The sequence below is a fragment of the Glandiceps talaboti genome, chromosome 8, assembly GCF_964340395.1.
Source record: "Glandiceps talaboti chromosome 8, keGlaTala1.1, whole genome shotgun sequence".
In the NCBI taxonomy this organism is placed as follows: Eukaryota; Metazoa; Hemichordata; class Enteropneusta; family Spengelidae; genus Glandiceps; species Glandiceps talaboti.
Window position 1 is genome coordinate 2868215 of NC_135556.1, and position 27702 is coordinate 2895916.

General features: G+C 36.8%; 1 protein-coding gene across 1 annotated transcript; it reads right to left on the bottom strand.

Moving 5' to 3' along the window:
• Positions 1–2166: 2166 nt before the first annotated feature.
• On the bottom strand, positions 2167–27337 carry LOC144438699 (uncharacterized). The gene is made up of 5 exons (XM_078127845.1): positions 26860–27337; positions 20747–20862; positions 9706–9896; positions 6604–6724; positions 2167–3193 (listed from the first exon to the last, which is right to left on the bottom strand). Exons 1-5 carry the CDS (start codon positions 27335–27337, stop codon positions 2810–2812), a joined length of 1290 nt encoding a protein of 429 aa, XP_077983971.1. The 3' UTR covers positions 2167–2809.
• Between the last annotated feature and the right edge of the window lie 365 nt (positions 27338–27702).

The following is a 27702-nucleotide window of genomic DNA, read 5'->3' on the forward strand; positions in this document are numbered from 1 at the left end:
CTACACTGTATCCACAGAATAATACCTCTACATTTTAACCACATAATAATACCTCTACATTTTAGCTACATAATACCCCTACACTGTCTCCACAGAATAATACCCCTACACTGTATCCACAGAATAATACCCTAACACTGTAGCCACATAATAATACCCCTACACTGTATCCACAGAATAATACCCCTACATTGTATCCACAGAATAATACCCCAACAGTGTATTGTGTGTATCTATATATAATTCGGTGTTAGGCAATGAAATGAAATGAATGACATGTTAGTAGTCAGTTATTGCAGAATGAAATCAATTGAGTTTCCTTCTTATCTATACACTGTCACTAGGCAGTATTTTGTTGAGACAATATAACATTGATTGATAACTGAAATTATTCAAATCATATCATATCTATCTACTTAAACAAACACCATGTGTTTATTAGATTTGTGGTCACCACAGATTATGTCAAAATTTATTGCCAAATATTTACTACTGTCAAGATATACTTATTAACTAAAATTGTCAAGTCCTTTGTTTTGTGATTAAATACAACATTAGAATATAGAAAATGCAGTTCATATTTAAACAATTTACACTTTTTGTCATAAAACCTTAGCATTTGGGTGTTTGAGACACACACAATCCTGGTCATAAGACCTTAGCATTTACTCTAAAACAGAACACATCAAAGGGCTGTCAACACGGATTGACAGTTCGGGTAGTCTACACGATGGGTGTTTTCGGTGACCAACACCCCGTACAATTCTGACTCTCCGACGCCGCAGTGGTGGCAGTCGCTCGATCATGGATGGGTGGTTACCCCAGCTTGTTAGCGAAATTTCATATGTACCCCTTTTCCAGTTAATATTTCAATGAAAAAGACCCCCCCCCCCCCCTTTTTTTTATATAGTGAATCTTGGAGAAAATCACATAAAAAACCCCCTTCTTTCCGAAATCCGGGAAGTTTTACCTTCACCTAGCTCTGGATTTCTATGCTACGGAGTTTTGACACGTCTTGTCAAAACCCCGTAGCGTATAAATCCAGAGCTATACCTTCAACGACACCTAGAGAGAGAGAGAGAGAGAGAGAGAGAGAGAGAGAGAGAGAGAGAGAGAGAGAGAGAGAGAGAGAGAGATTGTCTACTAAGCAGATACTTCTTGGAGAGAGAGAGAGAGAGAGAGAGAGAGAGAGAGAGAGAGAGAGAGAGATGGGGCATCGTACCCATATTCTTGGAGGGTGATCTGAAAAAGTACCCCCTTTTTACGATTCCACAGACCTAGATGGCCGACGAGATGCGAAACATCCATTGAACTGCGACCAAGAAAACAGGTCGTAAATTGTGATATTGCGATTCTGAAGAGTCACTTTCAAGGTATAGTCATGCTTGCAGACAGGGTGTACGCGTTTCGCTCAAGGGATGACTTACTCCGTATGCAAGCAGGACTACTATCACGGCAGAGTACCATCTAATTTGGATGAAGAAACATTGAAGTTTGAGCGTATCATGCACCACTTTTTAAAATTTGATGTAGACACTGGATGTACGTACTCTATGAAAAGACAGCAAGAGAGGGGTGAAAAAGGAGACACGAGAAACATCAGTGGAAAGCGGGATGGTCACCGAAAACACTGGACATCACATAGACGTTCTTCTGACTGCTCGAGCACTCTCTTCAACATTGAAAGCGGCATCTTATGATGTTCATAACTGCTTAGCATTTGAGAGTTAATGTCAACAATTTACTCTGTTCGACAGACCAGAAGTTAGTGTGTCTTAGACACCACACGAAATTGTAAGTGTGTAAAGCCGGATGCTTTGAAGAAGTCACCTCCGACTAACGCATATTTTGATGTGTTCTGTTTTAGAGTAAATTGTAGCATAAAACGTCAAATGCTAAGGTCTTATGACCAGGATTCAGTGTGCCTCAAACAAGGATTGTGTGTGTCTCAAACAAGAATTGTGTGTATCTCAAACACCCAAATGCTAACTTAAGGTTTTATGACAAAAAGTGTATGAAAGAAACAGAGACAAGAACAAATGTAGACACTAAAATTTTATCAGAAATAAAGTTTAATTGTGACCAGGCAAAAACCATACAATACAATTTTATCAATATCAGAGATAAATACACACACACACAGACGTACAGACAGCCATATTTCACCATGCCTATGGCATGTCTGCACCTCAGTAGTTGTGCTCAAATGCAAACCTACATGAATTAGAAAATTAGGAAATGTAACCTACAATTACATTTTCACATTTTACACTCACAATTAAGAAATTGTTTAGTCAAGGAAAACAGAACCCTATCTGATTAAAATACTTGATTTATTATTAGTTTTTTTTTATTTTGTTGAACTGAGAGTTTGTGCCTCCTTCATACATTTGATACAATACCATAGAAGTTCACATTCAAATCCTGCTCTGATGTGTAGCCAATCGACGTGTAGCCTCACAATTGACACTCCAAGATTGAAGTTGAAAACATGCAGACCAACCAAACAGTAACGATAACATCATCGACTGCACTCAGCACTCAAGTTCTACACAAACAGACTATTTTGGGGTACTGTACCTGTAAGTTTTCAACATAAGATGAGTTCTTGTCATTGCTTACCTGTTACTCAATATGTATGATTTGAATGATAACTTCTATGATGTTGTGTCAGATGTGTATAAAGGAGGCAGTGTACCCAACAAAAGTGAAATCAAAAGGCAATACACCAAGAACAGATGTACATAAAGAAAGTGAGTGGTAATATTTTCACTACATCAGATTTAAATCAAATTGATAGTAACCATAATTAATCTTTACAACACTTATGGAATAAGGCCAGAACAGCCTTAAAGGCACAATATATAAATTCAATTGTTTTATTGTTGAACATGTCAGTCAATTCAATTTTCTGATACATTATAACAGATCTGTTCAGGGGGTTGGGAATTGGGCTTGCTGGCATGTCTGTTAGTGTATCACATGAAATGTGACATCTTGTCAGAAATGCATATAAAGTATTTGATTTTGTTGCTCGAGAATGCACAGAATGAATTGAAACCTGGTAAACTGTCTTATAATCCTTGTTACCAAATGGACTGTCTTCAGCAATGGCTAATGCCTCACTTGCCATCTGTGGTAATACTCGTTCAGGTTCAGGTTCAGGTTCAATGTTTCTTGTGTAAGCCTTGTTCTGCAAAACATGATAATTGTAATGGAACAGTTAATAGAAATGTCAGAAAGTAATTTTGATAATAATGCTAAGGGCGTGGTCATGGTTGGTAAAGCAGTTGTGTCAAAATGTTTTGAATAACTGCATAATAACATCTGAAACATCACCTGAAGTTTCAGCCGCAGTCACCATATAGTTTTCAAGATATAAGTTTTTGACCAAAATTGAGATTTTAGGCCTAACTTGCATATTGTTGATGGCGCTGGTCACCAGAACATCGTGCTGGAACCTGCACTTGTCACGAGAACAATATGCTGCTGACAAGCTTGACCTTTGACACCCATTATGATGTGTTTCGGCATCAAGAAAACGTTCTTATTACCTTTGAATTTCAAACACCATCAGTTCTCAAAACTGTTAATTTACGTGTGATAGCTCCTGTTTTTTCCAACAACCGCGAAGTCCGCCGCGTACACACATGTACACTGCACCGCCAATATATGCGCCAACGCCACCATGTATGTGATGTAGTACTAGTACTACGTGCAACGGGTAAATGTAATTAATCTAATTTAAAACAACTAAAGTTTGTTGCATCAATAACATTCATTATTGTGGGACAGGTAAAATGCGTATAGTTTTTGTGGTGTTGCGTGGTCTTTTTACTTGTTTTTATCCCATGTGCAGTGATGGCCTCAAAGTAATGACATTTGACCTGAACAGCTGACGACAGCTCACCATGTACACCCGGCCGTGCAAGTTAAACGTCAAATCGTGACAGCTAACACATATGTTACAATGCAATGTGGTAAAGAGCGTGAAGTGGGTAAAGTCGGTAGTTCTGACACTTGAACAGAAGAATGTCGAAAGAGAATGACGGTGGTTTCCGAACAGAAAGTTGCGTGAATTGGTTGTTGCAGCTCGTTCTATGTTATGTTCTTTATGATGTACAATCAAACGACCCCGTCTCTTTTTCGCAATGACTTTACACTGTATCAAAAACATGTGAAACTGTCGCGGGGCCGATAGATTCATACAGCAGCTAGCAGCTTTTGAAGCATGTGTTGCGGTTTTCCAAGGTACGATGAAGTACTGAATCTTTAGAACAACAATAACAACGTTACAAGGCGATATGATCAACTGGTATAGGTTGAAAAAATAACCAACATATCGGCGAACGATATATCGATATGTGACCCCATCCCCATCACGTCAGTGTCACGCTTGCTCACGATTGAAACATTTTGTTGAAAGTTCTGTGTATTTAGTGTACGAAGGCAATCATTTTCAAAGGTAACCAGAGCGTTTTCTTCATATCAATACACATCAAATTGATGCCGTAAAAATCTCGAACCTGTCACCAGCATGACGTGCTGGTGCCCGGCGCTTGTCACGAGAACAATATGCTGCTGACAAGCGCCGGTCAGCAGACACTCCGATGAAATAAACTAAGGATCTAAAATAATTTTGAGGCAATTCGAATTTCAATTTTCTAACAAATTTACCAAGTCAACAACATTCAACTTGTACTAGTTGTAGTAGACTTAACATCGTCTGATATTTTAATTTACGGAGTTTCTTGTGACCGGCGCCTGTCAGCAGACTCGGCCAATTTTTTTTCATCATTCCATTGTATTTAAACCTTGTACTTGACATTTCGCAATATTTATAATTCTCAACAAATCACCTCAACATGCCTCACCTCACTCGTACTCAAAGCAGTCCCGGTATGATCACTGACGAGTCATGCTTGCATACGGAGTAATCCGTGACTCGATTCTGACAATTGTCCCTACTATTTGTTTAGAGTCAAGTCAGCAATATAGACTTGTGCACCGCCTGTCGTATGTAAGCAGGGCTAACCACTGGCATGACCAGGGAGAACCTTTTCGGATAAAACATACACAGGATACTTTTTCAACACTACAGTAAACTTACTCATTATCTCATTCACTTGCTTGCTCAATGACTGAGAGAAGACCAAGAGTTATAAAATTTACTGAGATTTATTATTGTACATAATTATTCTGGATATGGCTTCTTCTAGTGATGGTTTTACACGATACCGATATAGAGTGATGGTTTTACAAAAAAATAAATAAATAGACATACAATTATAACTGTAACATGACATAAGTCAGTACGGAAAACCTACAGTAGACATAAATATTTCCATGCATTGAAAAATTCACAGAAGTACAATTTCGTACGCTGTCATTTTGTGGACATTCCATGAGAAAATTCAACACTACTGTCGCACCTGTTGACACATTGCAAGATGATCGAATATTAGAATAACAGATCTAGTCAAATGAAAGTTAGGTTTTCTCTGTAGTCCATAGGGGTATCTTTGTTGACTGGTTGTGTATCCGCTGCTGCTTCTATTTCTTGTATAAACCGTTGGTCGGCGTCGCAGTCCCCACACTCGTAGACGTATACGGCTGGCTGTTCTGTGTGGGTTACTGGGCAATGTCTAAACTCGCTCTACCCTTGTCGCCGAAACTCTGTCTTGCGACTCCATATACAGCGTCTGATAAGTCCTTAGTAATGAAGCTTGGCCTTTCTTATTCCTATTTTTGGTTTCGGCATCTTCAAATTAGCCATATTTCAGGCGATATACGGCAATGGCTTTGCAGAGCGTATAGAATGCTATGCATGCACAATACACACGGTTTGTTGTTGTCTCCCTAGCTTTGAAATAGTAAGCAAGCTTTATGGTACGACACGTATTACTTATATAGAGCATCTGTACAGTAGTCTAAAAGTGGACATGAACCATATGACGATTACCATACATACTAGAGAGTCCAAAGAAAATAATTCACAGCCATGCTTTCAACTAGTGTTCCTACATACAGCACGGACGGTTTGTGAAATATCGAAAAAAAAACATTTCTTCTGTTTTTCACTGTTTTGAGTTCATTTTCTTAATAATTTTATTTGCTTATTATACAAGCTAGGGAATTCAAATTTCCTTTATCAGATGAATTAGGTCAAGGACAAGACACGCACGGTGGGAATTTCCCAACAGTTGAACGGCATGGGAATATCACTTCATTGTAAATGGGATACAGGTTTACAAAAACTTGCAATTTTGACAGATAATAGCAACCAAATGGAATTAAATTTCAGCAAAGTTGAACAATACGAATTTGACATTTTTATTTAGGATGACAGCAGTGAAAAAAAAATGCCTACCCCGGTAGTAAAAATTGAAAAATATGACATATTAATATACACACATATCAAATTTCATCACATAAACAATATTTTAATGTTTTTGCTGATATGTTGAATATATCAAGAACTGTGAAAATATGGAGTCAATATCTTTATTTTTAACAAAGTTATGACATTTTTACTAAGTAAAGAATGGGGATGAAAAGTAGCCTGTGCAACAACCTTAACAATAATCACAGTTGGATACTCACTTCTGTTGAAGTAACCACTTGCAAAACTCCTTTTGCATTGAGACTTGATACTTCAATGTTACTTATAACAGCGACATTGTTACCACATACTTTAATCTTTCTTACAGTGGACTGTCTAACTCTGTAAAAAGAGACAACAGTAAGCATATGAATGAGTATAATTATTACATGTGTAAACATATTCCAGAGGCTTTATTGTCAAATATAAATCATAATTTTGTAATGAAGAAAAATTTGACTTTACAAATAAAAATCTAAAGACACCTGTGAAATATCGTTTACATTTTTAGTACAACTGATCATGAACCAATAAGTTTCAGTAGTGCTATAGGCATGGTGTGTGTGTGTGTGTGTGTGTGTGTGTGTGTGTGCATATTTGGTTAATTTTGGTGCTATGGACATATAGGCTTGAAGTGCCCCATCACTTCCTTGAACCTTATCACTTCCATTGTGCTAAAAATAAATTTTGTGTTAAATTATCATTACTGGCTGTGTGTGTAACATGATCTTGTCTTGCCATCAAATGACATCATAGTAAACTTGAAACTGAATGCTGACACTGGGTCAGCTGGATGTTCTTGAACCTCATAAATCTGGAATCAAAATTATCATTCCACTAAAGAAAGTCATAGTGACAATACTTTAAACACTATTCTAATTATTTTCTGGTTTGCACAACTATAGATAGTTCACCATGTTTGCTGGCATGTCACCAGTGATCACTGCTATGCCTGTTCACATATATCACTGTCAACATCATACAACACAGCTTATCAAAACTAATACATGTGTTCATTGTATTTCTAGTTATCCTCATCAAGAAATGAAAGAGACACTGATCCTTCTTTTAAAATTTGCTTAATATAGCTTCTGTGGCAGATAGATGTTCAGATTTTCTATAACAAGCTCAGTGTTTCCCACAATTCAGGTCAACGATAGACAAAACATGTAAATGATGAAGCCCTGAAGGACATTCAGTTTGCATCTCATCTACTATGTCTAATGTATATGTTTCAATTATACATCAAAGTTTATCTCTTTATTGCATTTTTGTTGTTATCAATTCATTTGATAAATTGTGCATTGTCACTGTGTGATGTAAACCAACACTGTCCCTTTCTGAGTCGGTTAGTTTATCCTACACATTAGGTTATGATCAAAAGTTAACTGGGGAATTACAGGTGCCAAAGGGCCCTACTCGGGATGTTCTGATGCTTTTTCTCAGGCGAGTCATCTGAGATTTTTTGCTGGCAGAACATTGAGCTTGACATCTTTCAAAACATTCCTGCAAAATTCCAATCCTTCCTATCTGATGATGTTTGAGATATAAACTTTTTATCCAAGAAACACCCCCAACAAATCTGCCAAGTTGCTAGCCTTGAATTCAAACAGGTCACAATGCTCATTACAAATTATAGCAAAGAAAACATGTTCAGATTGTAAGAATGATAATTTAAAAGTACAGAGATCAAAAGTCAGTTGTGCAAAGTTCTACTAACTTAGCAAGTCAAAAATATGTGCACATTTAGATGTAATAATCATAATGAAGATGTAAATTAATGTTAATCAATTTGGTAACCATCTTTTCAAACTATTATCTACATCACCGATATCAGGGTTCGTACACTTAAAGCAAAACAAAATTCCAGGACTTTCCAGGGGTTTTTCGTCAGTTTTCCAGGGGTATTCATATTGATTTTGGCCATTTTCCAGGGGTGTTGACACTAAAGTATATTTTTTGAATGACATCTAATTGTCTGATGTGGACGAGAAAAATCAACAACAGTTCCCATATGTCACAAAACATTCTAAAGACAATCCACACTATGCAAGATATTGGTTTCAAAACCACATTTACATGCTAAGATTAACGGAGAAACCTCTGTCCTACCCCCAAAGTAGCCGTTTCGTCAAGCTGGTCCATTGATCGTGTAAGATTGAGTCGCAGCATTCGTCAGTCTAATTCAGACATATCCAGAAAAATAAATCAAAAACTAAAGTTTGTCCTCGTTATTGTATGGTTTGATGTTACTAGATTTATAAGTCACCTAAAATAATTTTTTTCTTCAAAATTTTAAATAAAAACGTCATTTACGTAACGAAATTTCGAGCTATGAATAACTGAATACATTCATCGCTTGCGTCTCGATGTTTATGTACGGATGCCACGAGTTGCGGAACATCGCGATTTCTCAACTCAACTTGACCATTGACGAATGTTACTGTACCGACAACATAAAACAGTAGTTTATTCTTTTAGAACATGTAACACAAATACCCATTTATCGATGACATAAAAGTCACAACCCGGAAATTCAACTGCACTTCCCTAAGCCCTAGCATGGTTTATACTTCCATGGCCCTAGTATTGCCATGCCTAGTGCCTGAGCTTGTAGTAATAGTATGTCGACTCGTGCGCCGAACTTGTAACAATTTCTAATCGAGGTTGATGATGCTTTCATACTCGCTATAGTGTTACGATAATCTTGTTAACAGACCTACTGTACATGTTACCCCCGGCCGGGACTGTTACAATATCATGTCCCTGAAATGACGACTGGGAGATGAACGGAGTAGCAATATACGCAAGATCGAAAGAAACACTGCGGCACCCATTCAACTAATCATAGGAACGGTCTGTGGGGCAAAGTGTCTCGTGGAACGATCGCTTGACTGTCTGGGTTCAATCGGCGTGAATTTTGAGTCATCACCGTGGCGAAAGACTTTGAAAATATTTTTGCGATTTCACATTTACAAGATTCAGAATCATATGAATGGGTGGCTCGAGCACAGACATGACGATCGTCAATATTAATCGATCGATTGAACATGATCATTTTCCAGGGTTTTCCAGGGGTAGGGCGCATTTTTCCAGGGTTTTCCAGGGCTTTCCAGGGAGGGTTTGAAATTCCAGGGTTTTCCAGGGTTTTCCAGGACCGTGCGAACCCTGGATATACTCAACGGGTTGTTGGTGTGTGACATAGAATTTTCTTATCTGCCCAGACAATAAACTCACAAAAGCAGAATAATCCATCGTTCTTCACATTGCTGTAATGATACAACTTACTGTACATTAATATGTAGAATAGAATAAATACATACTTCAATCGTAGATAACTGTTTGTTTCTGATCCTGCTGATCTGATAATATCACTCATTAAGTCATCCAACAAGAATTCACTTAGATTACCCCGTTCATACATCTTGCTGACATGGATCCAGGTTAGTAAGGTGTATCTGTGTACTTCAGATGAACAGAATTCACGTTGATTCTTGCAGTGTTCTTCACATACCTACATTAATCAATATAAAGTAGGGAATCTTTAATTACACTGAAAAAATTAATTCCATGGTGCTAATATAAGACATGTACATGTAATCATTCAATCAACAATAACTGGTATCATAGTTGGTACAGATTTGATAAATTAGTCTTTACCTAGGGCTGTTCATCCTCAAGGAAACCCTTCCAGTGAGTCACTCCAAAACTTTACGAATTATTAAAGCATCTCCTCAGAGGCAAAATATTTGCATTTACAGGTATTTACTGCACATTTATAATTAGTCAAGGCAATATGCACTGAATATAATTAGAATTGTTATTCTATGACTCTTTATTTTATATTAAAAAACATTATCCTCCTCAATCATTAACCTAAAAATCATGTTTACAATGGGTCGATATAACAATCTACCCAAAGGTTTTTAGCACAACTGAAGTGATAAGGTTCAGCAGCCTAGCAACAAGACCATGCCATAGCAACAGCCAAATGATCATTATATTGCAAAGATAAGAGATTAATAAACAAATGAATAAACATATAAAATGTATGTAAACATACCTAGCAACAAGACCACACACATAGCAAACATGATCACATATATTGCAAAGATAACGAGGGAAGAGACAAATGAAGAAACATCCAAAACATGTATGCAAATATGTCTAGCAACATGACCATGTCCATAGCAACAGTCAAATGACTGTGGCCACCACGTCTAATTACCGAAATATGCCAATAACTTACTAAAACTGACAGCTACATCAATAATATTTTCAAGACATATGTGCTTAGGTATTGCAAATGTATGTACCAAATTATATTGAACTTGAAGTATGCATTCGTGATATATAGCCTAATTACCGAAAACCACTAATTACACAAATTACTCATTAGTATTCATGGAATGTTTACCAAAACCTAATTAGTTCTTCCCATTACCCTACGGAATACGTCTTCAAAATTTCGTTTGAATTGATCCAACCATTTTTTTAGAAAATGATGATACACACACACACACACACACACACACTCACACACATTTCAACCCCTAATAGTAATACATCTCGTTCCTTACGGAAGGAAATAACTGTTCTTCCAATCTGTAATGGCAGTACATCTGATGACAAGAAACCAATAACACAGACCACATGGAAAACAAAGGAAAACATGACTATACTTGAACTAGACACTCACATATGAAAAAACATAATAAAAAAAACATAATAAAAAACAGGCCCTCAATGATGACATAGTCCCCACCATAGTCCCTGCTGTTTGGGAGCTTTTGATCCCTGTTTGGATTGTAACACTTCTTGTCTGTGATAGGTGCGATCACAAATTGACATGCATCAGAGGTTTTACATATTCACTTTTGGATTATGGAGGTCCTTGGAACCCATAGGTCTGAAATTTTGGGGTCCCAACTTCAAATCTGGGGTCCTTCACAAAATCAAGAAATTGATGTCAGATAAATGAGGTAATAGGACAATGGACATATCAAAATAAGCAAGAACAAAATTGAATTTTAATATTAATTTAATTGAATTGAATTGGCAAATGAAAAAACAAAATAAATATTACTTTAAGTCCAGTCTTTATTCAGTCATGATTAGAAAACAACAACTCTGTTATGTTCAACATGTTCATGTAGTTTGTAGTTTACATTCTAGGACAGCTCCTGGAACAAACCTTTTTGGCTGTGATCCAGGAAATACAAGTTATCTATGACAAGGTATAATAAACAAGGCTTCATGGAAGACATATTCCCAAAAAAAGTATTTCTTGTAGTGACTACAACAAGTTCTTTAGTTTGTACATTATGTCACAGGCTTTCAGTTCAAAAAGGACAACAACTATGGTATGGCCTTTAAGGCAATCAAAAAGATACACTGACAACACCTGAAAGGGTTGTTCATTTCTTATCTATTATGTGTAGATCCTTGACAATTTCAGGCACACTAGCATTAATATTTATATTATCTTAATGATTTCAAAATAGGAAGACATAGCTATTTGACCCTGAAGATGAAGGTCAAGGTCAAAACTCAGTGTGTCATTAGAAAGCTAATCATTGATAAGCACTACGAAGGCACTTGAATATATAATTTTTGCAGATTCCACCTCAGAAAGGTGTCCTGTTAGCATATCTGATCTTATCTGTTCACTACACCATGCTCTTCGTCTGAGTGAACATGGTTCACACGTTATGTTAAGGCATCATTCAAGAATAAACAAATATCTTCGTTCTCCTCAGCGATGCAAAATTTGTATGAAACGCTTTTGCAACTGTATCTCTGTCAAATTGAAAGTTCACGCTGTCATTCATACTTCATGTCATGGAACTCAGTTTGTGCATTATGGTATTAATTCTTTTGTTTTCTCGGCCTGCATAGTGGAAGGGCCCGGTAAAGATGACTCATCTTCCATCGCCCCTTGCAAATTTTGAACATGCATGAAATCAGTAAAGGAGATCCCATTTACTAGCTATAACATAATCAGTATGGAGAGTATGTAATTTAGCTGTGTATGATTTTAGATTGGCTATGAGCTGGCCGATTTCATGGACAACAATTGAACACCATTCTCACAAACCAGAGCTGTTATTTCTTCTGCTACATTTCGAAATAAAGATTCTGGCATCTTAAGGCTGTCAAAGCTGCATTAAGTCATGTATACGTAATATATATTCATGAGCAATAACATCATGATAATCCGACCAATCAAAGTCCGTCTCTCAATGAATGTGTTTCAGAATCATAACAACAATGGTCATTCATGTTATGGCCATTGAATTGTGCCAACGCAATTTAGAAAAACTACAGGGTACTCACACCGCAACTATCCCAAAAGAAGTCCTAATAACTTAAGCACCACATTTAAACTGAATGCCTCCCGTAAGGGAATCACTAATTATGCAAATAACTCATTAAACTAAAAAAACTATCATGGTAACAGGCTTTGTTTTTTGGACAAGCATGCTTTCTTAGGTTAATGTATGCGCCAAATTATACGGAATTTGAAGAGTGCATGGTACTGCTTAATTACTGAATATCGTTCATTATTCAAAATACTCGTTAAAGGTAAAAGTAGGAACAAACTTCATAGGACAGGTGCGTATTATTATGGTTGATGTACATATCATATTATACGAAATTTGAAGCTTGCATTTTTAAGATACAACCTAATTACCTAAAATCATTAATTATACAAATTTTTCATTAAAACTAAGCTATATAAAAGATTTTATAGGACATATCCGCTTTGTTATGGTTAACGTATGTACTAAATTGTATTGAAATTGAAGTATGCAGTCTTAAGATATAGCCTAATTACCGAAAACATTAATTATGCAAATTATTCATTAACACTGTAAGGTATATCAACTAACTTTATAGGACATACACAATTTGTTATGGTTAATGTATGTACTGAATTGTATTGAAATTGAAGTATGCAGTCGTAAGATATAGCCTAATTACCAAGAATCATTAATTATGCAAATTATTCATTAACACTGAAAGGTACACCAACAAGCTTTACAGGACATGTGATTGTTATGGTTAACGTGTGTACTGAATTATATTGGAATTGAAGTATGTATTCTTAAGATATAGCCTAATTACCGAAAATCATTAATTATGCAAATTATTCATTAACACTGTATGGTGCATCAACAAATTTGATAGGACATATGTGTTTTCTTATGGTTAAGGTATGCACTAAATTATGTTGAATTTGAAGTATATTCTTAAGATATAGCCTAATTACCAAAAAAAATTAATTATGCAAATGATTCATTAACGCTGTAAGATACATCAACAAATCTTATAGGACAAATATATGTTGTTATGTTTAATGAATATACTAAATTATATTGAAATTGAAGTATGCAGTCTTAAGATATTGCGTAATTAGTTTATTTCATTAATATGCAAATTTCTCTAATTAAACATTAGATCTGGCTCAAAACCTACTCAGGTCTAGCTATTACCCTAAAGATTATATATCCCAAACGTCATTACAATTGAGCCAGCCGATTTTTAGAAAATTATGACAATGACACACAGACAGAAACAGACAGACAGACACACACACACAGAGACACACATTCCCCCTTTTAATACCTCCCGTACCCTTACGGGAGGTAAAAACTATAATTAGGGAGTATAATAGAAATGATGGCCTTTTACATGTTGCGTTTTGGACGCAGCAGTAAAAGAGGCTGTGGTTTGCGATGATGATCAAGCAAGTCCAACAGGCAGACATAGCTAGCTAGCTAGTGCGGATATGTGAACAGCAAACATTGACAGATGCAAGCACTGAGTGAATGTGAACGGGCGATTCAAAAGACCTGTGTAAAAGTCATTAGTCTCATTTAAATCTACTAGGATAACCACTATTTGACGGGGTTAAAGAGTATAAAGTAAGAACGGGGAAAGATTTGTTGAACATTTACATTAAGTGCTGGTAAACGGGCACTGTACAGAGTATGGATGCCATAACTACAGTCCCGGCGTTCTGAACTCATGCACCCGAAGCAAAGACCAGGGTTTTACATGACGCAATATATTGCGTCTTTTATACATTATTATGGCCTCATGACCCTCATAAAAATCAGTCTTATCGGACACAAGAATTTCGGCACAAGATATAATATTCCCCTCCGTTTGAAGTGATTGCATTAGATTCTGATTACAGTAGAAACCCCCCGACTTGAAATGAAAAGTTCCGGAACTTCATTATTTATTCATCAGGACATCACCATTTGCACCAATAGCAAGATATATACTGCGTCGGTGCTTTGTTTCGATACTTTTTCAAACTGTTAACTTTTGTCTGATTGGGTTAAACATTTCCAATGGTTTTCAACTTTTTAAAATGGCCGCTGGTCCAAGACGATAGTTTCTTCAGCGGCAGGCTGTCTGACACAGATTCTGCCGTGGTACTAGTAAGAAGTCACTGGTTTTACTGATGAAGGATTGAACTTTCAACGATGGGTGGCTCAATCGTTTTAAATGGTGTCGTCACTTGTCCAATCTGATTAAAATCCGTTGTGTAGATAGGCTACGTTGTAGTACCATGCGTCCTTGTAATTGTGTCTTTACGTACGTACTTTGTCTTCCGGGTGTTACCGCCTATCTCACCGGTAACAACCGGAAGACAAAAGATGCAATTACGATGAAGTAAAGGTAAACAAGTCATTGAGAATGACATAGTCCCCGTTATGATTGGGTTTTAAGGAATTATCACTACTCTGATCACGCAACAACACTTGTGAACCTAAATCAAACTGACTTAGATATGTTGTGTCTGCTTGTTGGACATGGAACATGCCTACAACAATAAAGGATGGGTCAGGTATGGGGGATCGTATCACAACGAAAATGGATATGCACATGTATGTCATAGAACACTGTCCTAATACCAACTTTGAATGAGATCTGTTCAAGCATGTCTGAGTTATGGCTTTGGACATAGAAAAATTCGCAAACAAAATGGCTGCCAGGCGGCCATATTGGATCGTATCAAAACAACAATGAATATGCACATGTATGTCATAGAACACTGTCCTAATACCAACTTTGAATGAGATCTGTTCAAGCATGTCTGAGTTATGGCTTTGGACATGGAAAATTCGCAAACAAAATGGCTGCCAGGCAGCCATATTGAATCGTATCACGATGAAAATGGAAAACGGACGCACGGACAGACGGAACCCAATCCATAAGTCCCCGTCCCGGACTTCGTCCGGCAGGGACTAATAAAAGAAACGTAGCCTATTTACACATCGGATTTTAATCAGATTGTTACTTGTCAGACCGTAACGTCATGGAATGCGATGTTTGTTTCAAAGCAAAACGAAAAATAATCCTTTTCTGAAGGGTGTTCAAATTTCAGAAACTCAACTCTTACACGAAATTAAGACTCTAGAAGTCACATAAACAGTGTTTGTTTGTTGTCCATGAAGTTGGACTTTACTACACTTACAGACCAACAGGTAACAAATGGGAGGAAATCTCAAGAGATGAGTGACAATGTATGGTTTGTCAGGGATGCATTGAACAGGTACTTTCAAAATCTCTAGAATTTGAATTACGAACGATAAAAATGTAAATGTGTGTTATAACAAAGTTCCTATCTCATGGATGAATAAAGACTGGGATTAAACTTAATTACCGGTATTTGCATTTTCATTTGCCTTCTCAATTTCATTCAAATCAATTTAATTCTGTTCTGGCTTATTTCAATCGCTCCATTGTACTATTTCCCCATCTTACAGACATTAATTGCTTGGTTTTGTGAATGACCCACAGATTTCCAGCTGTGACCCCTAAATTTTCAGACCTTGGGTCACAAAGACTCCCCATAACCAAAAAGTGATGTAAAACCCTGAAAGACACTGTGCTAAAAGGTCGTATTTGTTCAGCCCACCCTAGGTTCAGTTCCTTGTAAAATCAAGAGTATGGTAAACAACCCTTCAATAACTACAGGTTGTGAATGGAATTAAGTTTATATTGAGTGAACTCGCATGAATCAGTCAAATCTTGGCTTGTTTTAACCATAGATCTATTATTGAGAAAATCCATGTTGTAACCTACTTGCTACAATTACAAACTCATGATTGTATCGGATGTCCAGTCTGACGGTACAACAAATCCATGCTCTTATAAAACCCTGTTTGACACTTCGAGGCAAGATTTATAGATCAATATTTTATGTTCATACGTGTATTATTCCAATCTTGTCTGTAGGATGACAAAAATAAAATTTCAGCAACAAGAATCCAACTTGGCCAAGTCAGTTTTCAGTGTACATACTAGTATCTTGCCAAGGCATTGTATATCACGTGGTATGCATGAGGCCAGCGTGCGAAATTAACGCCGGTCCTTTGGCCCGAGACCAACAAATTTCCGTTCGGACCGACAGTTTTTCAGAATTACAACAACGTATCGGTCCTTATGACCGATTGGAATTTGGAGTAAATAATAATATTTATTCAAAGATATATTCAATTTCACCTACATGAATCTGATCTTGTGTTACCTATTTTACTCTCGACATCTCGTTCAAGTCAAGCGACACAGAGCTAGCTCGCTACGTATTGTTGCCAATGTTGATATCTAGTCTACATGACGTAGCATACAGCGTCTAATCAGAACGTCTTAGACATTCAGACTCATTTTACGCATTCAGCGCATGCGTCTTTTTCCGCCATGATATCGTAATCATTTAATCATTGTTGTAAAGTTTACTGCTCGAAGTGTATGAAACTTTTAACGTGTTTGAGACAGTTCCACGTTGCATTTATAAAGTATGTGGCGATACATTGTATTTAGAAGGCGGCAATGAGCTTCCGAAGAAGAAGAAGAAGACGAAACATACACTGTTTTTTTAAAGGCTGGTATTAAAGCCGGTAAATGTTAGATGGGGTTCCCGATCAATTTACCGGAGTTCCCCATGTCTGTTGCCACAATCAAAACAAACTGACGGAAAACATATGAAAATGGCGTTTTAACTAATAAAGAAGGCAGGTACACTTCGTAAAATATCTTCAGTACGTTTTTTTTTGTAAAAACAGTAAAAAAATGCGTAGTCTGATTGCTTTCAATTTGATGCATATGATAAATGTGTCCTGTCATGTTGTAATCAACGTGTAGACTTAGAAATGTTGCATTTTTGTTGCCATTGTTGTATCTGGAAAATCACTGCATCATGCCAAACACGGGGACATAGTGGATGACACATTACAGTACAGTTACCATATCACGTTCCCAAGTCAAAAAAAAAGCTCGCACTGTAAGACATGTTTAGCCATAGTTCTCTTCATCATGGTCAGATTTCTTACACAAACAGTCAGAGATGATACTCAATACACCACGGTAGGGTATACGGGTAGGGCTTTATGGGGGGCTTCAGTACTATTTGTAAAGACTGAAGGAAGACGAAACCGCTCCGTGTCACTGTGTGGATGGAAATTGAAATATTAAAAGCAAATACACAGTTTTCAAGAGGGATAGTTACGCGATAAAACTTTCTGCTATGATGTGAATGTGTGGGTCTACGTTCGCTAAGAGTTGGAAAGCTACATCAGCTGTTGCCACAGACGATGAATCTGACTTTGGATTATGTGATTCAGAATTTAGTGAATCGTACAGAGAGGAAGGAGAGGACTGTGATCTCTTAGATATTGTAGAAAATGTAGATTTATTGATTCATTCACCCATATTATCTACAATCTATGGATCTGTATTTCTATGGTGGAATGAATTCATTCAGTCTCAGACCGCTATAGTCTATAGGAACAGATTATGTGAGAATGAATATTCATAGTCTCTGGGTTCATAGTTACAAATGAAAATCTCTACTCACAGAGTCAAAAATGACTTCGTTGGGAATCCAAAATTTACTTCCAAGTTATTTTTTGACTCTGTGAGTGGAAATTGTATGAAATAAAAGTGGATAGTGAACAATTCGTTGTACTCTCTTTTACTTTTATATCTAAAGATATGCTGCATCATATTAAAGTTCAAAATCATTTAGTCTGTAAATGGGGGAGGGGTGTAGATACAGGTCGTGAACATGAACTGCATTGAGTATGGACCAGCAGTTTTCCTTAAGGACCAGTAGCATTTGCTACATGTCGGTCCTTATGACCAGTAGTCATTTTCCCTTAAGTTCACACACTGCATGAGGCAATCTGATTGGTTGTTGTGTTGACGTACAAAGCCACAGGAATAAATCCCTAAATTGTATGTGAATGCATCCATAGCCATCTGGATGGCACATGTTGATGGTGCTGTAAACGAGGCTGTGGTTTGTGACGATGTTGAACACTGTTAATGTGACTTCTAGAGTCAAATTGTCATGTAAGAGTTGAGTTTCGGAAGTTTAATTTGTACATCCGTCCACGTCAGTGAAGGATTTTTTGCTTTTGTTTTCAAACAACAAATGGGCCTCGTATTGTATGATGTTACGGTCTGACACGCAACAGAGCCATTTAAAATGATCAAGCCACCCATTGTTGAACAATTGATCGTTTTCCGGTAGAGCCAGTGCCTTCTCACTAGTATCAGCTGGTGATTGCTACTATAGTAGCATCCATGTCAGACAGCCTGCCACCGAAGGAACGGCAGAGGCTGGTCTTTCATCTCAGAGCAGTGGCCATATTTAAAGTTGAGAATAATGGCAAAAATTTAACCCAATTAAAACAAGTTTAACAGTTTGCAAAAATATGTAAACAAAGTGGCTATGCAGTATATATCTTCTTATTGGTAGAAACAGTGACATCCTTGTGAATAAATAATGAGATTCCGGAGTGTTCCATTTCAAATCAGGGGCTTCCAATGTAGTTAGTAATCAGATGCGAGCACAAACAGGGGGATATTAACTACGACAAAATTCCTGCGTCCCAAAGGACGCACTGGTAATTTTTATCGGGGTTTCATGTCCATAATTATGTGTAAACGATGTAATGTACTGTGTCATGTAAAACCCTGATACATATGTACCTAATAGTATACTGCCCTTATACCAAGATTAACTGAAAATAAGCTGCTCAGACATGTCTGCCAAATGGCTCCAGACATGAAAAAATCATAACAGAAGCTCTGCCTAGCAGTCCTGTTGGATCATATCATGACATAAGTTGACATACATTTATACATCATAGTACATTGTCTTAATTTTAAAATAAAGTTTTAATGGAAATTGTTCATGCATGTCAGTGTAATGGTCCCAAACATGGAAAAAATCATAACAAAATGTTCAAAGTCATTATGCACACATGCCAAACAGATCTCATTCAAAGTTGGTATAATTAAGGACAATGTCAAATGTTTGCCAAGTGGCCATACTGGATCATATCATGACACAAGTTGACATGAATGTGAAGATTATTGACTAAGTATATCCTTGTATCCAGTTTAAAGGGAATTGATTAAAACAGAATGGTAGCCCAGCGGTCATGTTGGATCTTATTGTGACACAAGTTGACATACATATATAATATGTACATCATAGTACAATGTCTTTGTGTAAAGTTTTGATGGAAATTGTTCAATGTTCACTCAGTGGTTATATTGGATCATATTGTCACACAAGTTGACATGCATATGAAGAATATGGTACAATATATATATCCCTGTACCCAGTTTGAATTGAATCGGTTCAGATTCATTGAAGTAATGGCTCTGAACATGAAAAAATGATAACAAAAGGGTTGCCCAGCAGCCATATTGGATCATATCGAGACATAAACTGATATGCATTTGTATGCCATAGTGTGTTGTCCTTGTACCAAGTTTGATAGAAATCGGTCCAGTCATGTCCAAGTAATGGTTCTTGACATGAAAAAATAGTTTTAAAAAGTGGCCAGCTGTTGGCCATATTGGATGGTATTGCTACATAAATTGACATGCATATGTATGTAATAGAACATTGTCCTTATACCAACTTTGAATGAGATCTGTTCAGCATAATGGCTTTGAACATGAAAAATTTGTAACAAAATGGCTGTCTAGTGGCCATATTGGATTATATCACAAAATAAATTCACATGCATAATGGATACCATAGTGTGTTGTCCTTGTACCAAGTTTGAAAGAAATCGGTCCAGTCATTTCCAAGAAATGGCTCTGGACACACAGATGGACGGAGCCCAATCTATAAGTCCCCTCCAGACTTCGTCCGGCACGGACTAAAAATAAAGTAAAACATCTACCCACCCCACCTTATTCTAAAAGTGAGCGTAATTGGAACCACACAAGTTTTTTTTGTTAGCCTTATCAAATACAACATACGTCAGATGAAATTATCCTATCTTCTGTTATCTGAAACAGTACTCACAAGCTAATACTTACAGCTTTAGCTAAACACATGAGATATTTTTCCTCTTCTTTTTGCATGTTGTTGAATCGCTTGTTGAATGAAGTTAGTAGCTGTAAGAATCCATCATTGTGTCCTTCCCCAACTTCAGCTGGAGGTAAGCAAATGAAATATGTTTTAGTATCGGTTAAAAGACATGCAGCTGGTAGATGAATGATAACTTCATTTTCACTTGGCATATAATGTTGCCAGGCAGAGTACAGGTAAAATAATTTCCTGTGCACTGTGTTTCCTGCATGTTTCTTCGCACAACCATGAAAATTGAATCCATATAATATACTTAAATCTATCTGCAGAAAGAAATTTATCCAGTGAAAAAAAGCATTAGTAACATTACAATATTTAATAACGATTTGCAGGGCTCGAAATTAACGATGGTCTTTCATACCAAAACCACCACTTTTTCATTTTGGACCACCAAAATCGAAAAGTTGGTTGTACATGTGGCCCACCACTTAAATTTTGTTTGTTTTGAATACTTTGTGTAATTTTACACCTTTCATATACAGTTGGCTAAATACATCAATATTATCGATATTATTGACATTTTACTGTATTCTGATAGACACATTCTGATACATATCTCAGGAAACAAGTGCCTGCATGTGCGCACTCAAGTACCAGTACGAGCACCAAAACAGGCTGTACTGTGTACAGTTGACCCAGACATAACAGTGATGTCACAGAGAGATGATCAAGAACCTGACAGAGTCTTGGCCCCGTCTTCACCTAAAAAATAGCGCCAATGGCATTGTAGCACAACTCACTGTATAGTTTTTAATGATGTTTACCCACATGCTGATCCATGCTAGCAGGGCTTGAAATAGAAATGTTTTTCCATGTGCACAGTGTGCACCTTCACTTTGAAATTTACCTGCACACAATGTGCACACTATATCTCAGTTACTATTGCTTGCTTCGAAGCCGTAGCTTGTACATGGTTATCCGTTATTTCATGACTTGTTATTACGTGCAAACGAAACGATCTGCAGCCTGGACTACGAAACTTGTTTGGCTTCGTACTTATATCAAACTGTTGACAAACGCTGCAAAACATACATTTTTTTTTCTTCATCTAAAACTAGCCATGGTTTATATTTTTGCCAAGATTTTTGAAACCGATAGACCTTTTTTATCTTTAGTGGTGGTTGTCCAGTATCATCATTTATTTTATCACTCACGTTACCACTTTCTTGCGATGTCGACGGCAAGTTCACATCTGTTGGGACGGCTGTACTCATCGTAGAAATCACTTAATTATTACTACTAGTACTCGTACTTGAACCGTCTTTTTTGGGACACTTCCTCGATCGAATTTCGTCAGACAATTGCTTGACGCCAAGGTCGAGAAGGGTCCGCTGTTTTGACATCAAATTTTGTATAATTTCCAAAAATAAACAACTTTACATGTGACCGTTTGACGTATTTTTGACGAAAGAACAGGAAGAGAGTGTAATTAGCCGATCGCTAGATCGTGGGGGTCCTATCAGTGATTGTTCAAGTATGTGTAATGTTTCCCGTATACGTACGAGTCGATCGAGTGCACCGACCGAAAATTGCCGATGTAATATCTCGCATTTTACGTTATTTCAAGTCTCGAGAGGTAATGAGGTTTCATGCGGTTTTTTACTTCCGCATTTACGACAAGGAGATCGATCAACCGATATCAATATAATCATTTTATTACTATCAAAATCCGAAGTTTGTTCATCTAAAGCACTTATTTAGAGATATTTGTGGTCAATCCGAAGAAATGTATGAGGTTTTTTCCACGATAGCCAACATGCATGTCGTGCACCTGTTTTGAAATCTACCTGCACTGGGCAAAATTAACGTGCATAGTAGCACGGTGCACCCGGGTATTTCGAGCCCTGGCTAGGTATAGGTGTTCATTGTCAAATGATTATCTACTTGCCTATCAAACCCTGTTGTTATCTTCGCAATATACACGATTATTTGGCTGTTGATATGGGTGTGGTCATATTGCTAGATATATTTGCATTTATACATTTTTTGAATGTTAGTTCACTTGTGTATGTATCCCTAAAGTGGTTCAAATCGTATCTAACTGGTAGGTCACAAGTCGTTGATGTCCATGGTGTTCATTCTGGATCTAAAGAAATTGCATGTGGGGTCCCCAAGGCTCCATTCTCGGGCCTCTTCTGTTTCTGATATATGTGAATGATATGAAGGCTGCAGTTAAGTGCAAACTTATGCTGTATGCTGACGACTCAGCATTGTTGGTATCAGGGAAGGATATATCAGAGATAGAGGAGACCCTGAGTATGGAGTTGACATCCGTTAGTGAATGGTTAACAGACAATAAGCTATCTTTACATCTGGGTAAAACTGAGTCTATTTTATTTGCCTCCAAGAAACGTTTGCATACAACAAATAAAGTAAATGTGCGTTGTAATGGGAATGAGATTGAATCTAAGGTGAGTGTGTCATACTTGGGGGTTTCATTGGATCAGTCTTTATCTGGTGAGATTATAGCTTCTAGCGTGCTATCAAAATGCGCAAACAAACTTAAATTTTTATACCGCAATACTCGATCTTTTAATCTGAAAACAAAGAAATTACTTGTCTCGGCTTTGATTCAGTGTCATATCGACTATGCCTGTTCATCGTGGTACAGTGGTCTCACAAAGAAGTTGAAGGGTAGACTACAAGTTCTGCAAAATAACATCATAAGATACATACTTAGTGCTGCTCCTAGAACACACATTGGATATAATCAATTTAAACTTGTAGGCATGTTTCCTGTAGAATTGAGGGTTGAGCAATTAAAACTCAATCATATGTTCAACATCATAAATCATTGTGCTCCTGAGTACTTAAATTGCAATATAGAAATGGTCCATAATCGGCAGTTATAGAACAAGAGCGAGTGAACTGTCATGTGTAGTTCCAAGAGTCAGTGGTATGGGTAAGAGTTCATTCGCTTACACAGGCATTGGTCTTTGGAATAGTCTCCCACTCTCAGTGAAACAATCTCATACAAAACATAGTTTTAAAAACCATGTCAAATCTTTTTTATGGAACAAATTAGAGGTTAAAGAACATAATATTTTGTAACTTTTTAGTCCTTCCTTTTTAAATTGAGGGTGTTGTCTGTGTATTTTATAATTTTTTTTTTGTGCTCTGTCATCTGTATTTCATTTAAATGTTTTTATATTTTGTTTGTTTGTTTGTTTGTTTGTTGTTGTTGTATCATTGTTGCCATGGCATTTTGAATACCCCTATGAGGACCACATTGGAAATAAATGTTTTTAAAAATACTTTTATGTGTTATCCTCGGTGATTTTTATACCTTGTATTTTAATATGTACTTGTATAAATTTTTACCCAAATAAAATCATATCATCATATCATATCATATCAATGTTATCTTTACAATATGTTATCATTTGGCTGTTGCCATGGGCGTGGTCTTGTTGCTAGGTACATCTGCATACTTTTTAAATGTTTGTTCACTTGTCTAAAAATCACCACCATTTAGCTGTTGCTATGGGCGTGGTCATGGTTGCTAGGGGTATTTGCATACATTTTATGAATGTTTACTCACTTGCCTACCAGATGATGTTTTTAACCAAAATATACTGCCATGTGGTTGTTGCTAAGGGTGGTCATGGTTGCAAGGGCCAATTGTGCCAACATTTTTTGAAGAAAATCTGCAGAATAACACTTCTAGAAACAAGTGCAAGTACTTTTTGAGAAGTTTTTTGACCGAAATTCACATTTTTACACCTAATTTGCATATCACTGATGAAATTATTATGTGCTTAATATTTCTTCATCTATAGACCCCCAGATGCATCCCCATTAAATTTCATCCAAATCTGTTCAGTAGTTTTGGAATTATAGAGTTTTGACCAAAAATACACATTTTTAGACCTAATTTGCATATCACTGATGGGATCATCATATCACAAACAATTGTAAATATACATACCCCTAAGAACAATACCACTAAAGACATATCTGCCCAGTAGAATTTTGGTTTAAGTTTTGCGACCAAAAATGATATTCTTTTATCCAAATCACACCAATTACTTAGTTTTGAACAATTTCTCATCTAGACACTAATTCAAAATGAATGTCCCCACCAAACACTGACCCAATTTGAGTTTAAGTTGTGTACACACAGACAGACACCATGCCTAAAACACTAACCTTATCAGTTCAAATTGTGTTAAAAAAAACCATTTAGAATGAAAAAAAATAACTTAGGATCGGAACCATAAATTGGGGTTGGTAGGGTTATTAGAAACATACAATTTTCTTTTATTTGGCCTAAGCATGTCATAATTTGCACTGACTGTTGCTACCGATGTGGTCTTGTTGCTTAGCTGATTTGCAATCATTAAAAATATTTAACCACTTACACACCACTCTTGTTCTCTTTGACTATTCAAATATTTGTATGGGCATGGACTTGTTGCTAGGCATATTTTTTTAAATCTTTATTGACTCCCTTATCCATCCCTGTTATCTTTGTAATATACACCATCACTTACTGATGCTAAGTATCATGAAATGGTAAACATATAGACATTGTTAGAAATATACTACATGTAGATACAAACTTCATCTCCACTCACCAAGTAGTTTTCGGGACAGGTTTTTGACCCAAATTTACTTTATTGGGTCTAATTTGCATTAAATCACTGATTGGATCATCATATTCAAAATAGTTCTTCATCAACACATAATCCTCAGTGACATCTGCACCAAATTTCAGCTCAATATGAAGTAGTTTTGGAATTAAAAGATTTTTGACAAAAAAGTCATACTTGTTATCTAGACCTAATTAGCATATCATTAATTCAATCACCATGAGTATCACAACACATCCTCAGAAACATCTCCACCAAATTTTAGCTCAATGTCTATTAGCTTTGTAATAAAGATTGTTTGACTAAAAAGTCATATTTCTGTTCCCAATTTTCCTATTACTGAATGGATCATCATATGAATATTTCCATAGCTACACATCATTAAGAACATCCCACTGAATTTCAAATCAATTTGCATAGAAATTTGTACTTCAATTATTTACCAAAAATCTTTGTTTGATCTACTAGTACTACATTATTGATCAATTGTGCTGTGCCAATTTTCATTTGAACTTAGTAAAATCGCCCAAACTTTGGCAAAAGTAAATTTAACACATTTTAACAGGCTTAGTTATGACACTAATTGTATATATTGCAACTGTAATTGTTGTTATATGGACATACTTAAAAGGCATCTTTAATGACTACTGTATAGTGTATTGACTCATGTCTGATTCTGAAATAAGTTAATCTTGTGAGTTTTCATTTTGTACAATGGTGTTAAAACGTTTACCTTTAAATGAATAGACAAGATGTGATTACAAGTACATGTACCGAATGTGACACTTTATCATCACTCTTTTGAAATGGTACATGTACATTTTCTTGAATTATATTACTGTCCATTAAATGCATTTTCAAATAGTTTGTTGTGGTCAAGGATATTTTATGTACATGTTGTGCTATACTATTTAATATTGAAACACACCATTTAATTCACTGAGTTCGACTATGTTCCAGAACAATATTTAGTGGAAACAACCCTATGTTTATGTATTGAGTATTGCTGCATACATTTACACTATATTGTGTCTACATCCTACGCAGTTGATGTGGCATGTTTGCTGTTTGAAATGATCATAGGCAACATGTACAACAGTGCACCAACATTATAACATATCAACAACCGCGCCGATCGGCCGCTGTACGGCACTGACCAGCAAAACGTCCTGGTATCCAAACACATTTAACGTTACATGTAATAACCTAACCTCACTTTGCAATCACTGGTGGAATGAATAAGGGCTGGAATACTACTAGGCATAGTCCTGCTTGCATACGGAGTAATCCGGTACTCAATTCTGACCTACCTCTTGTTTAGAGTCAAGTCAGTAATATAGACTCGTGCACCGTCTGTAAGCAGGACTTGGCCACTCTCTTCCTCAAACAATGTACAAATAAAAAGTACTGAAATAATTTGTACCATGTCTTTAGATACAAAAATTGGTATCATATCACATATCACTTACCATTCACCATCTTTGCCAATGTGTTGTAAGAAATATTGTCTTGTGCGCAGGTTAATGCTGCCAATAAGCCTGGCGAATCGCTTAGGAAGTGGTCACACTGATGACGACCGATGATAACTCTCACCATGTCGTGAGTAGATGCCAACCAATCGCATATCAAACGTTCTCTGGGCTTCAAAAAGAAATCCATAGCCAAAGACAGACATTGAAATCGTAACCTTTTAATATGATGGTATTCCCATCCAGACGCCGACGGATAATGTATGACGGGGTGATGTCTCTCCCCACACTTCTCCGGGTGATCACAGCTTCCATTCTTATATGCTGGGCATTCATCAGACTGTCGAGTGTTGTGTGTGACGGACCGAGGCGGCCTTTGTGTGTCATCCAGAGTCTGCGCCTGAAAGGCTTCAGCGAGGTCGTCTGGATCACCTCCCCCGGCACATGCAGCACGGTGGACTTCATCGTCTCTCGACATTATTTTAGTGGAAGTATTCAAGTCTGTCATAGGTTCGGCTTGCTTCCAGTGTCATCATATTTGGCGGGGTTTTTTCCCCGACACACAGACACACCGGACAAACTCTGTACGTCATATGAAGGTAGAATTTGATTGGCTGAAAGATGAAACTTACTACGGCTCGTGCGATGTAACGTGAACATATACTCTGTATGTACGAAATGTTACATGTAAGATAGCTCCATATACGCTCAAGGCAAGTAGGTATATATAAAATAAATAAATTTGATACATCAATACATAACGTATTCCCATCCAGACCACAGGAAACCCAGTAACCATTGAACTGTATTACAAACAAACACACAGACCAGCAAGCTAGCAAG

Excerpts from the sequence above, each read along its gene's own strand:
- LOC144438699 (XM_078127845.1), bottom strand. The coding sequence starts at position 27,337 with ATGTCGAGAGACGATGAAGTCCACCGTGCTGCATGTGCCGGGGGAGGT. Across the intron at positions 20,863-26,859 it reads ATTGGCAAAGATGGTGAATG|CTGAAGTTGGGGAAGGACAC; the intron begins GTAAGTGATATG and ends GCTTACCTCCAG. Across the intron at positions 3,194-6,603 it reads AAGTGGTTACTTCAACAGAA|AACAAGGCTTACACAAGAAA; the intron begins GTGAGTATCCAA and ends CATGTTTTGCAG.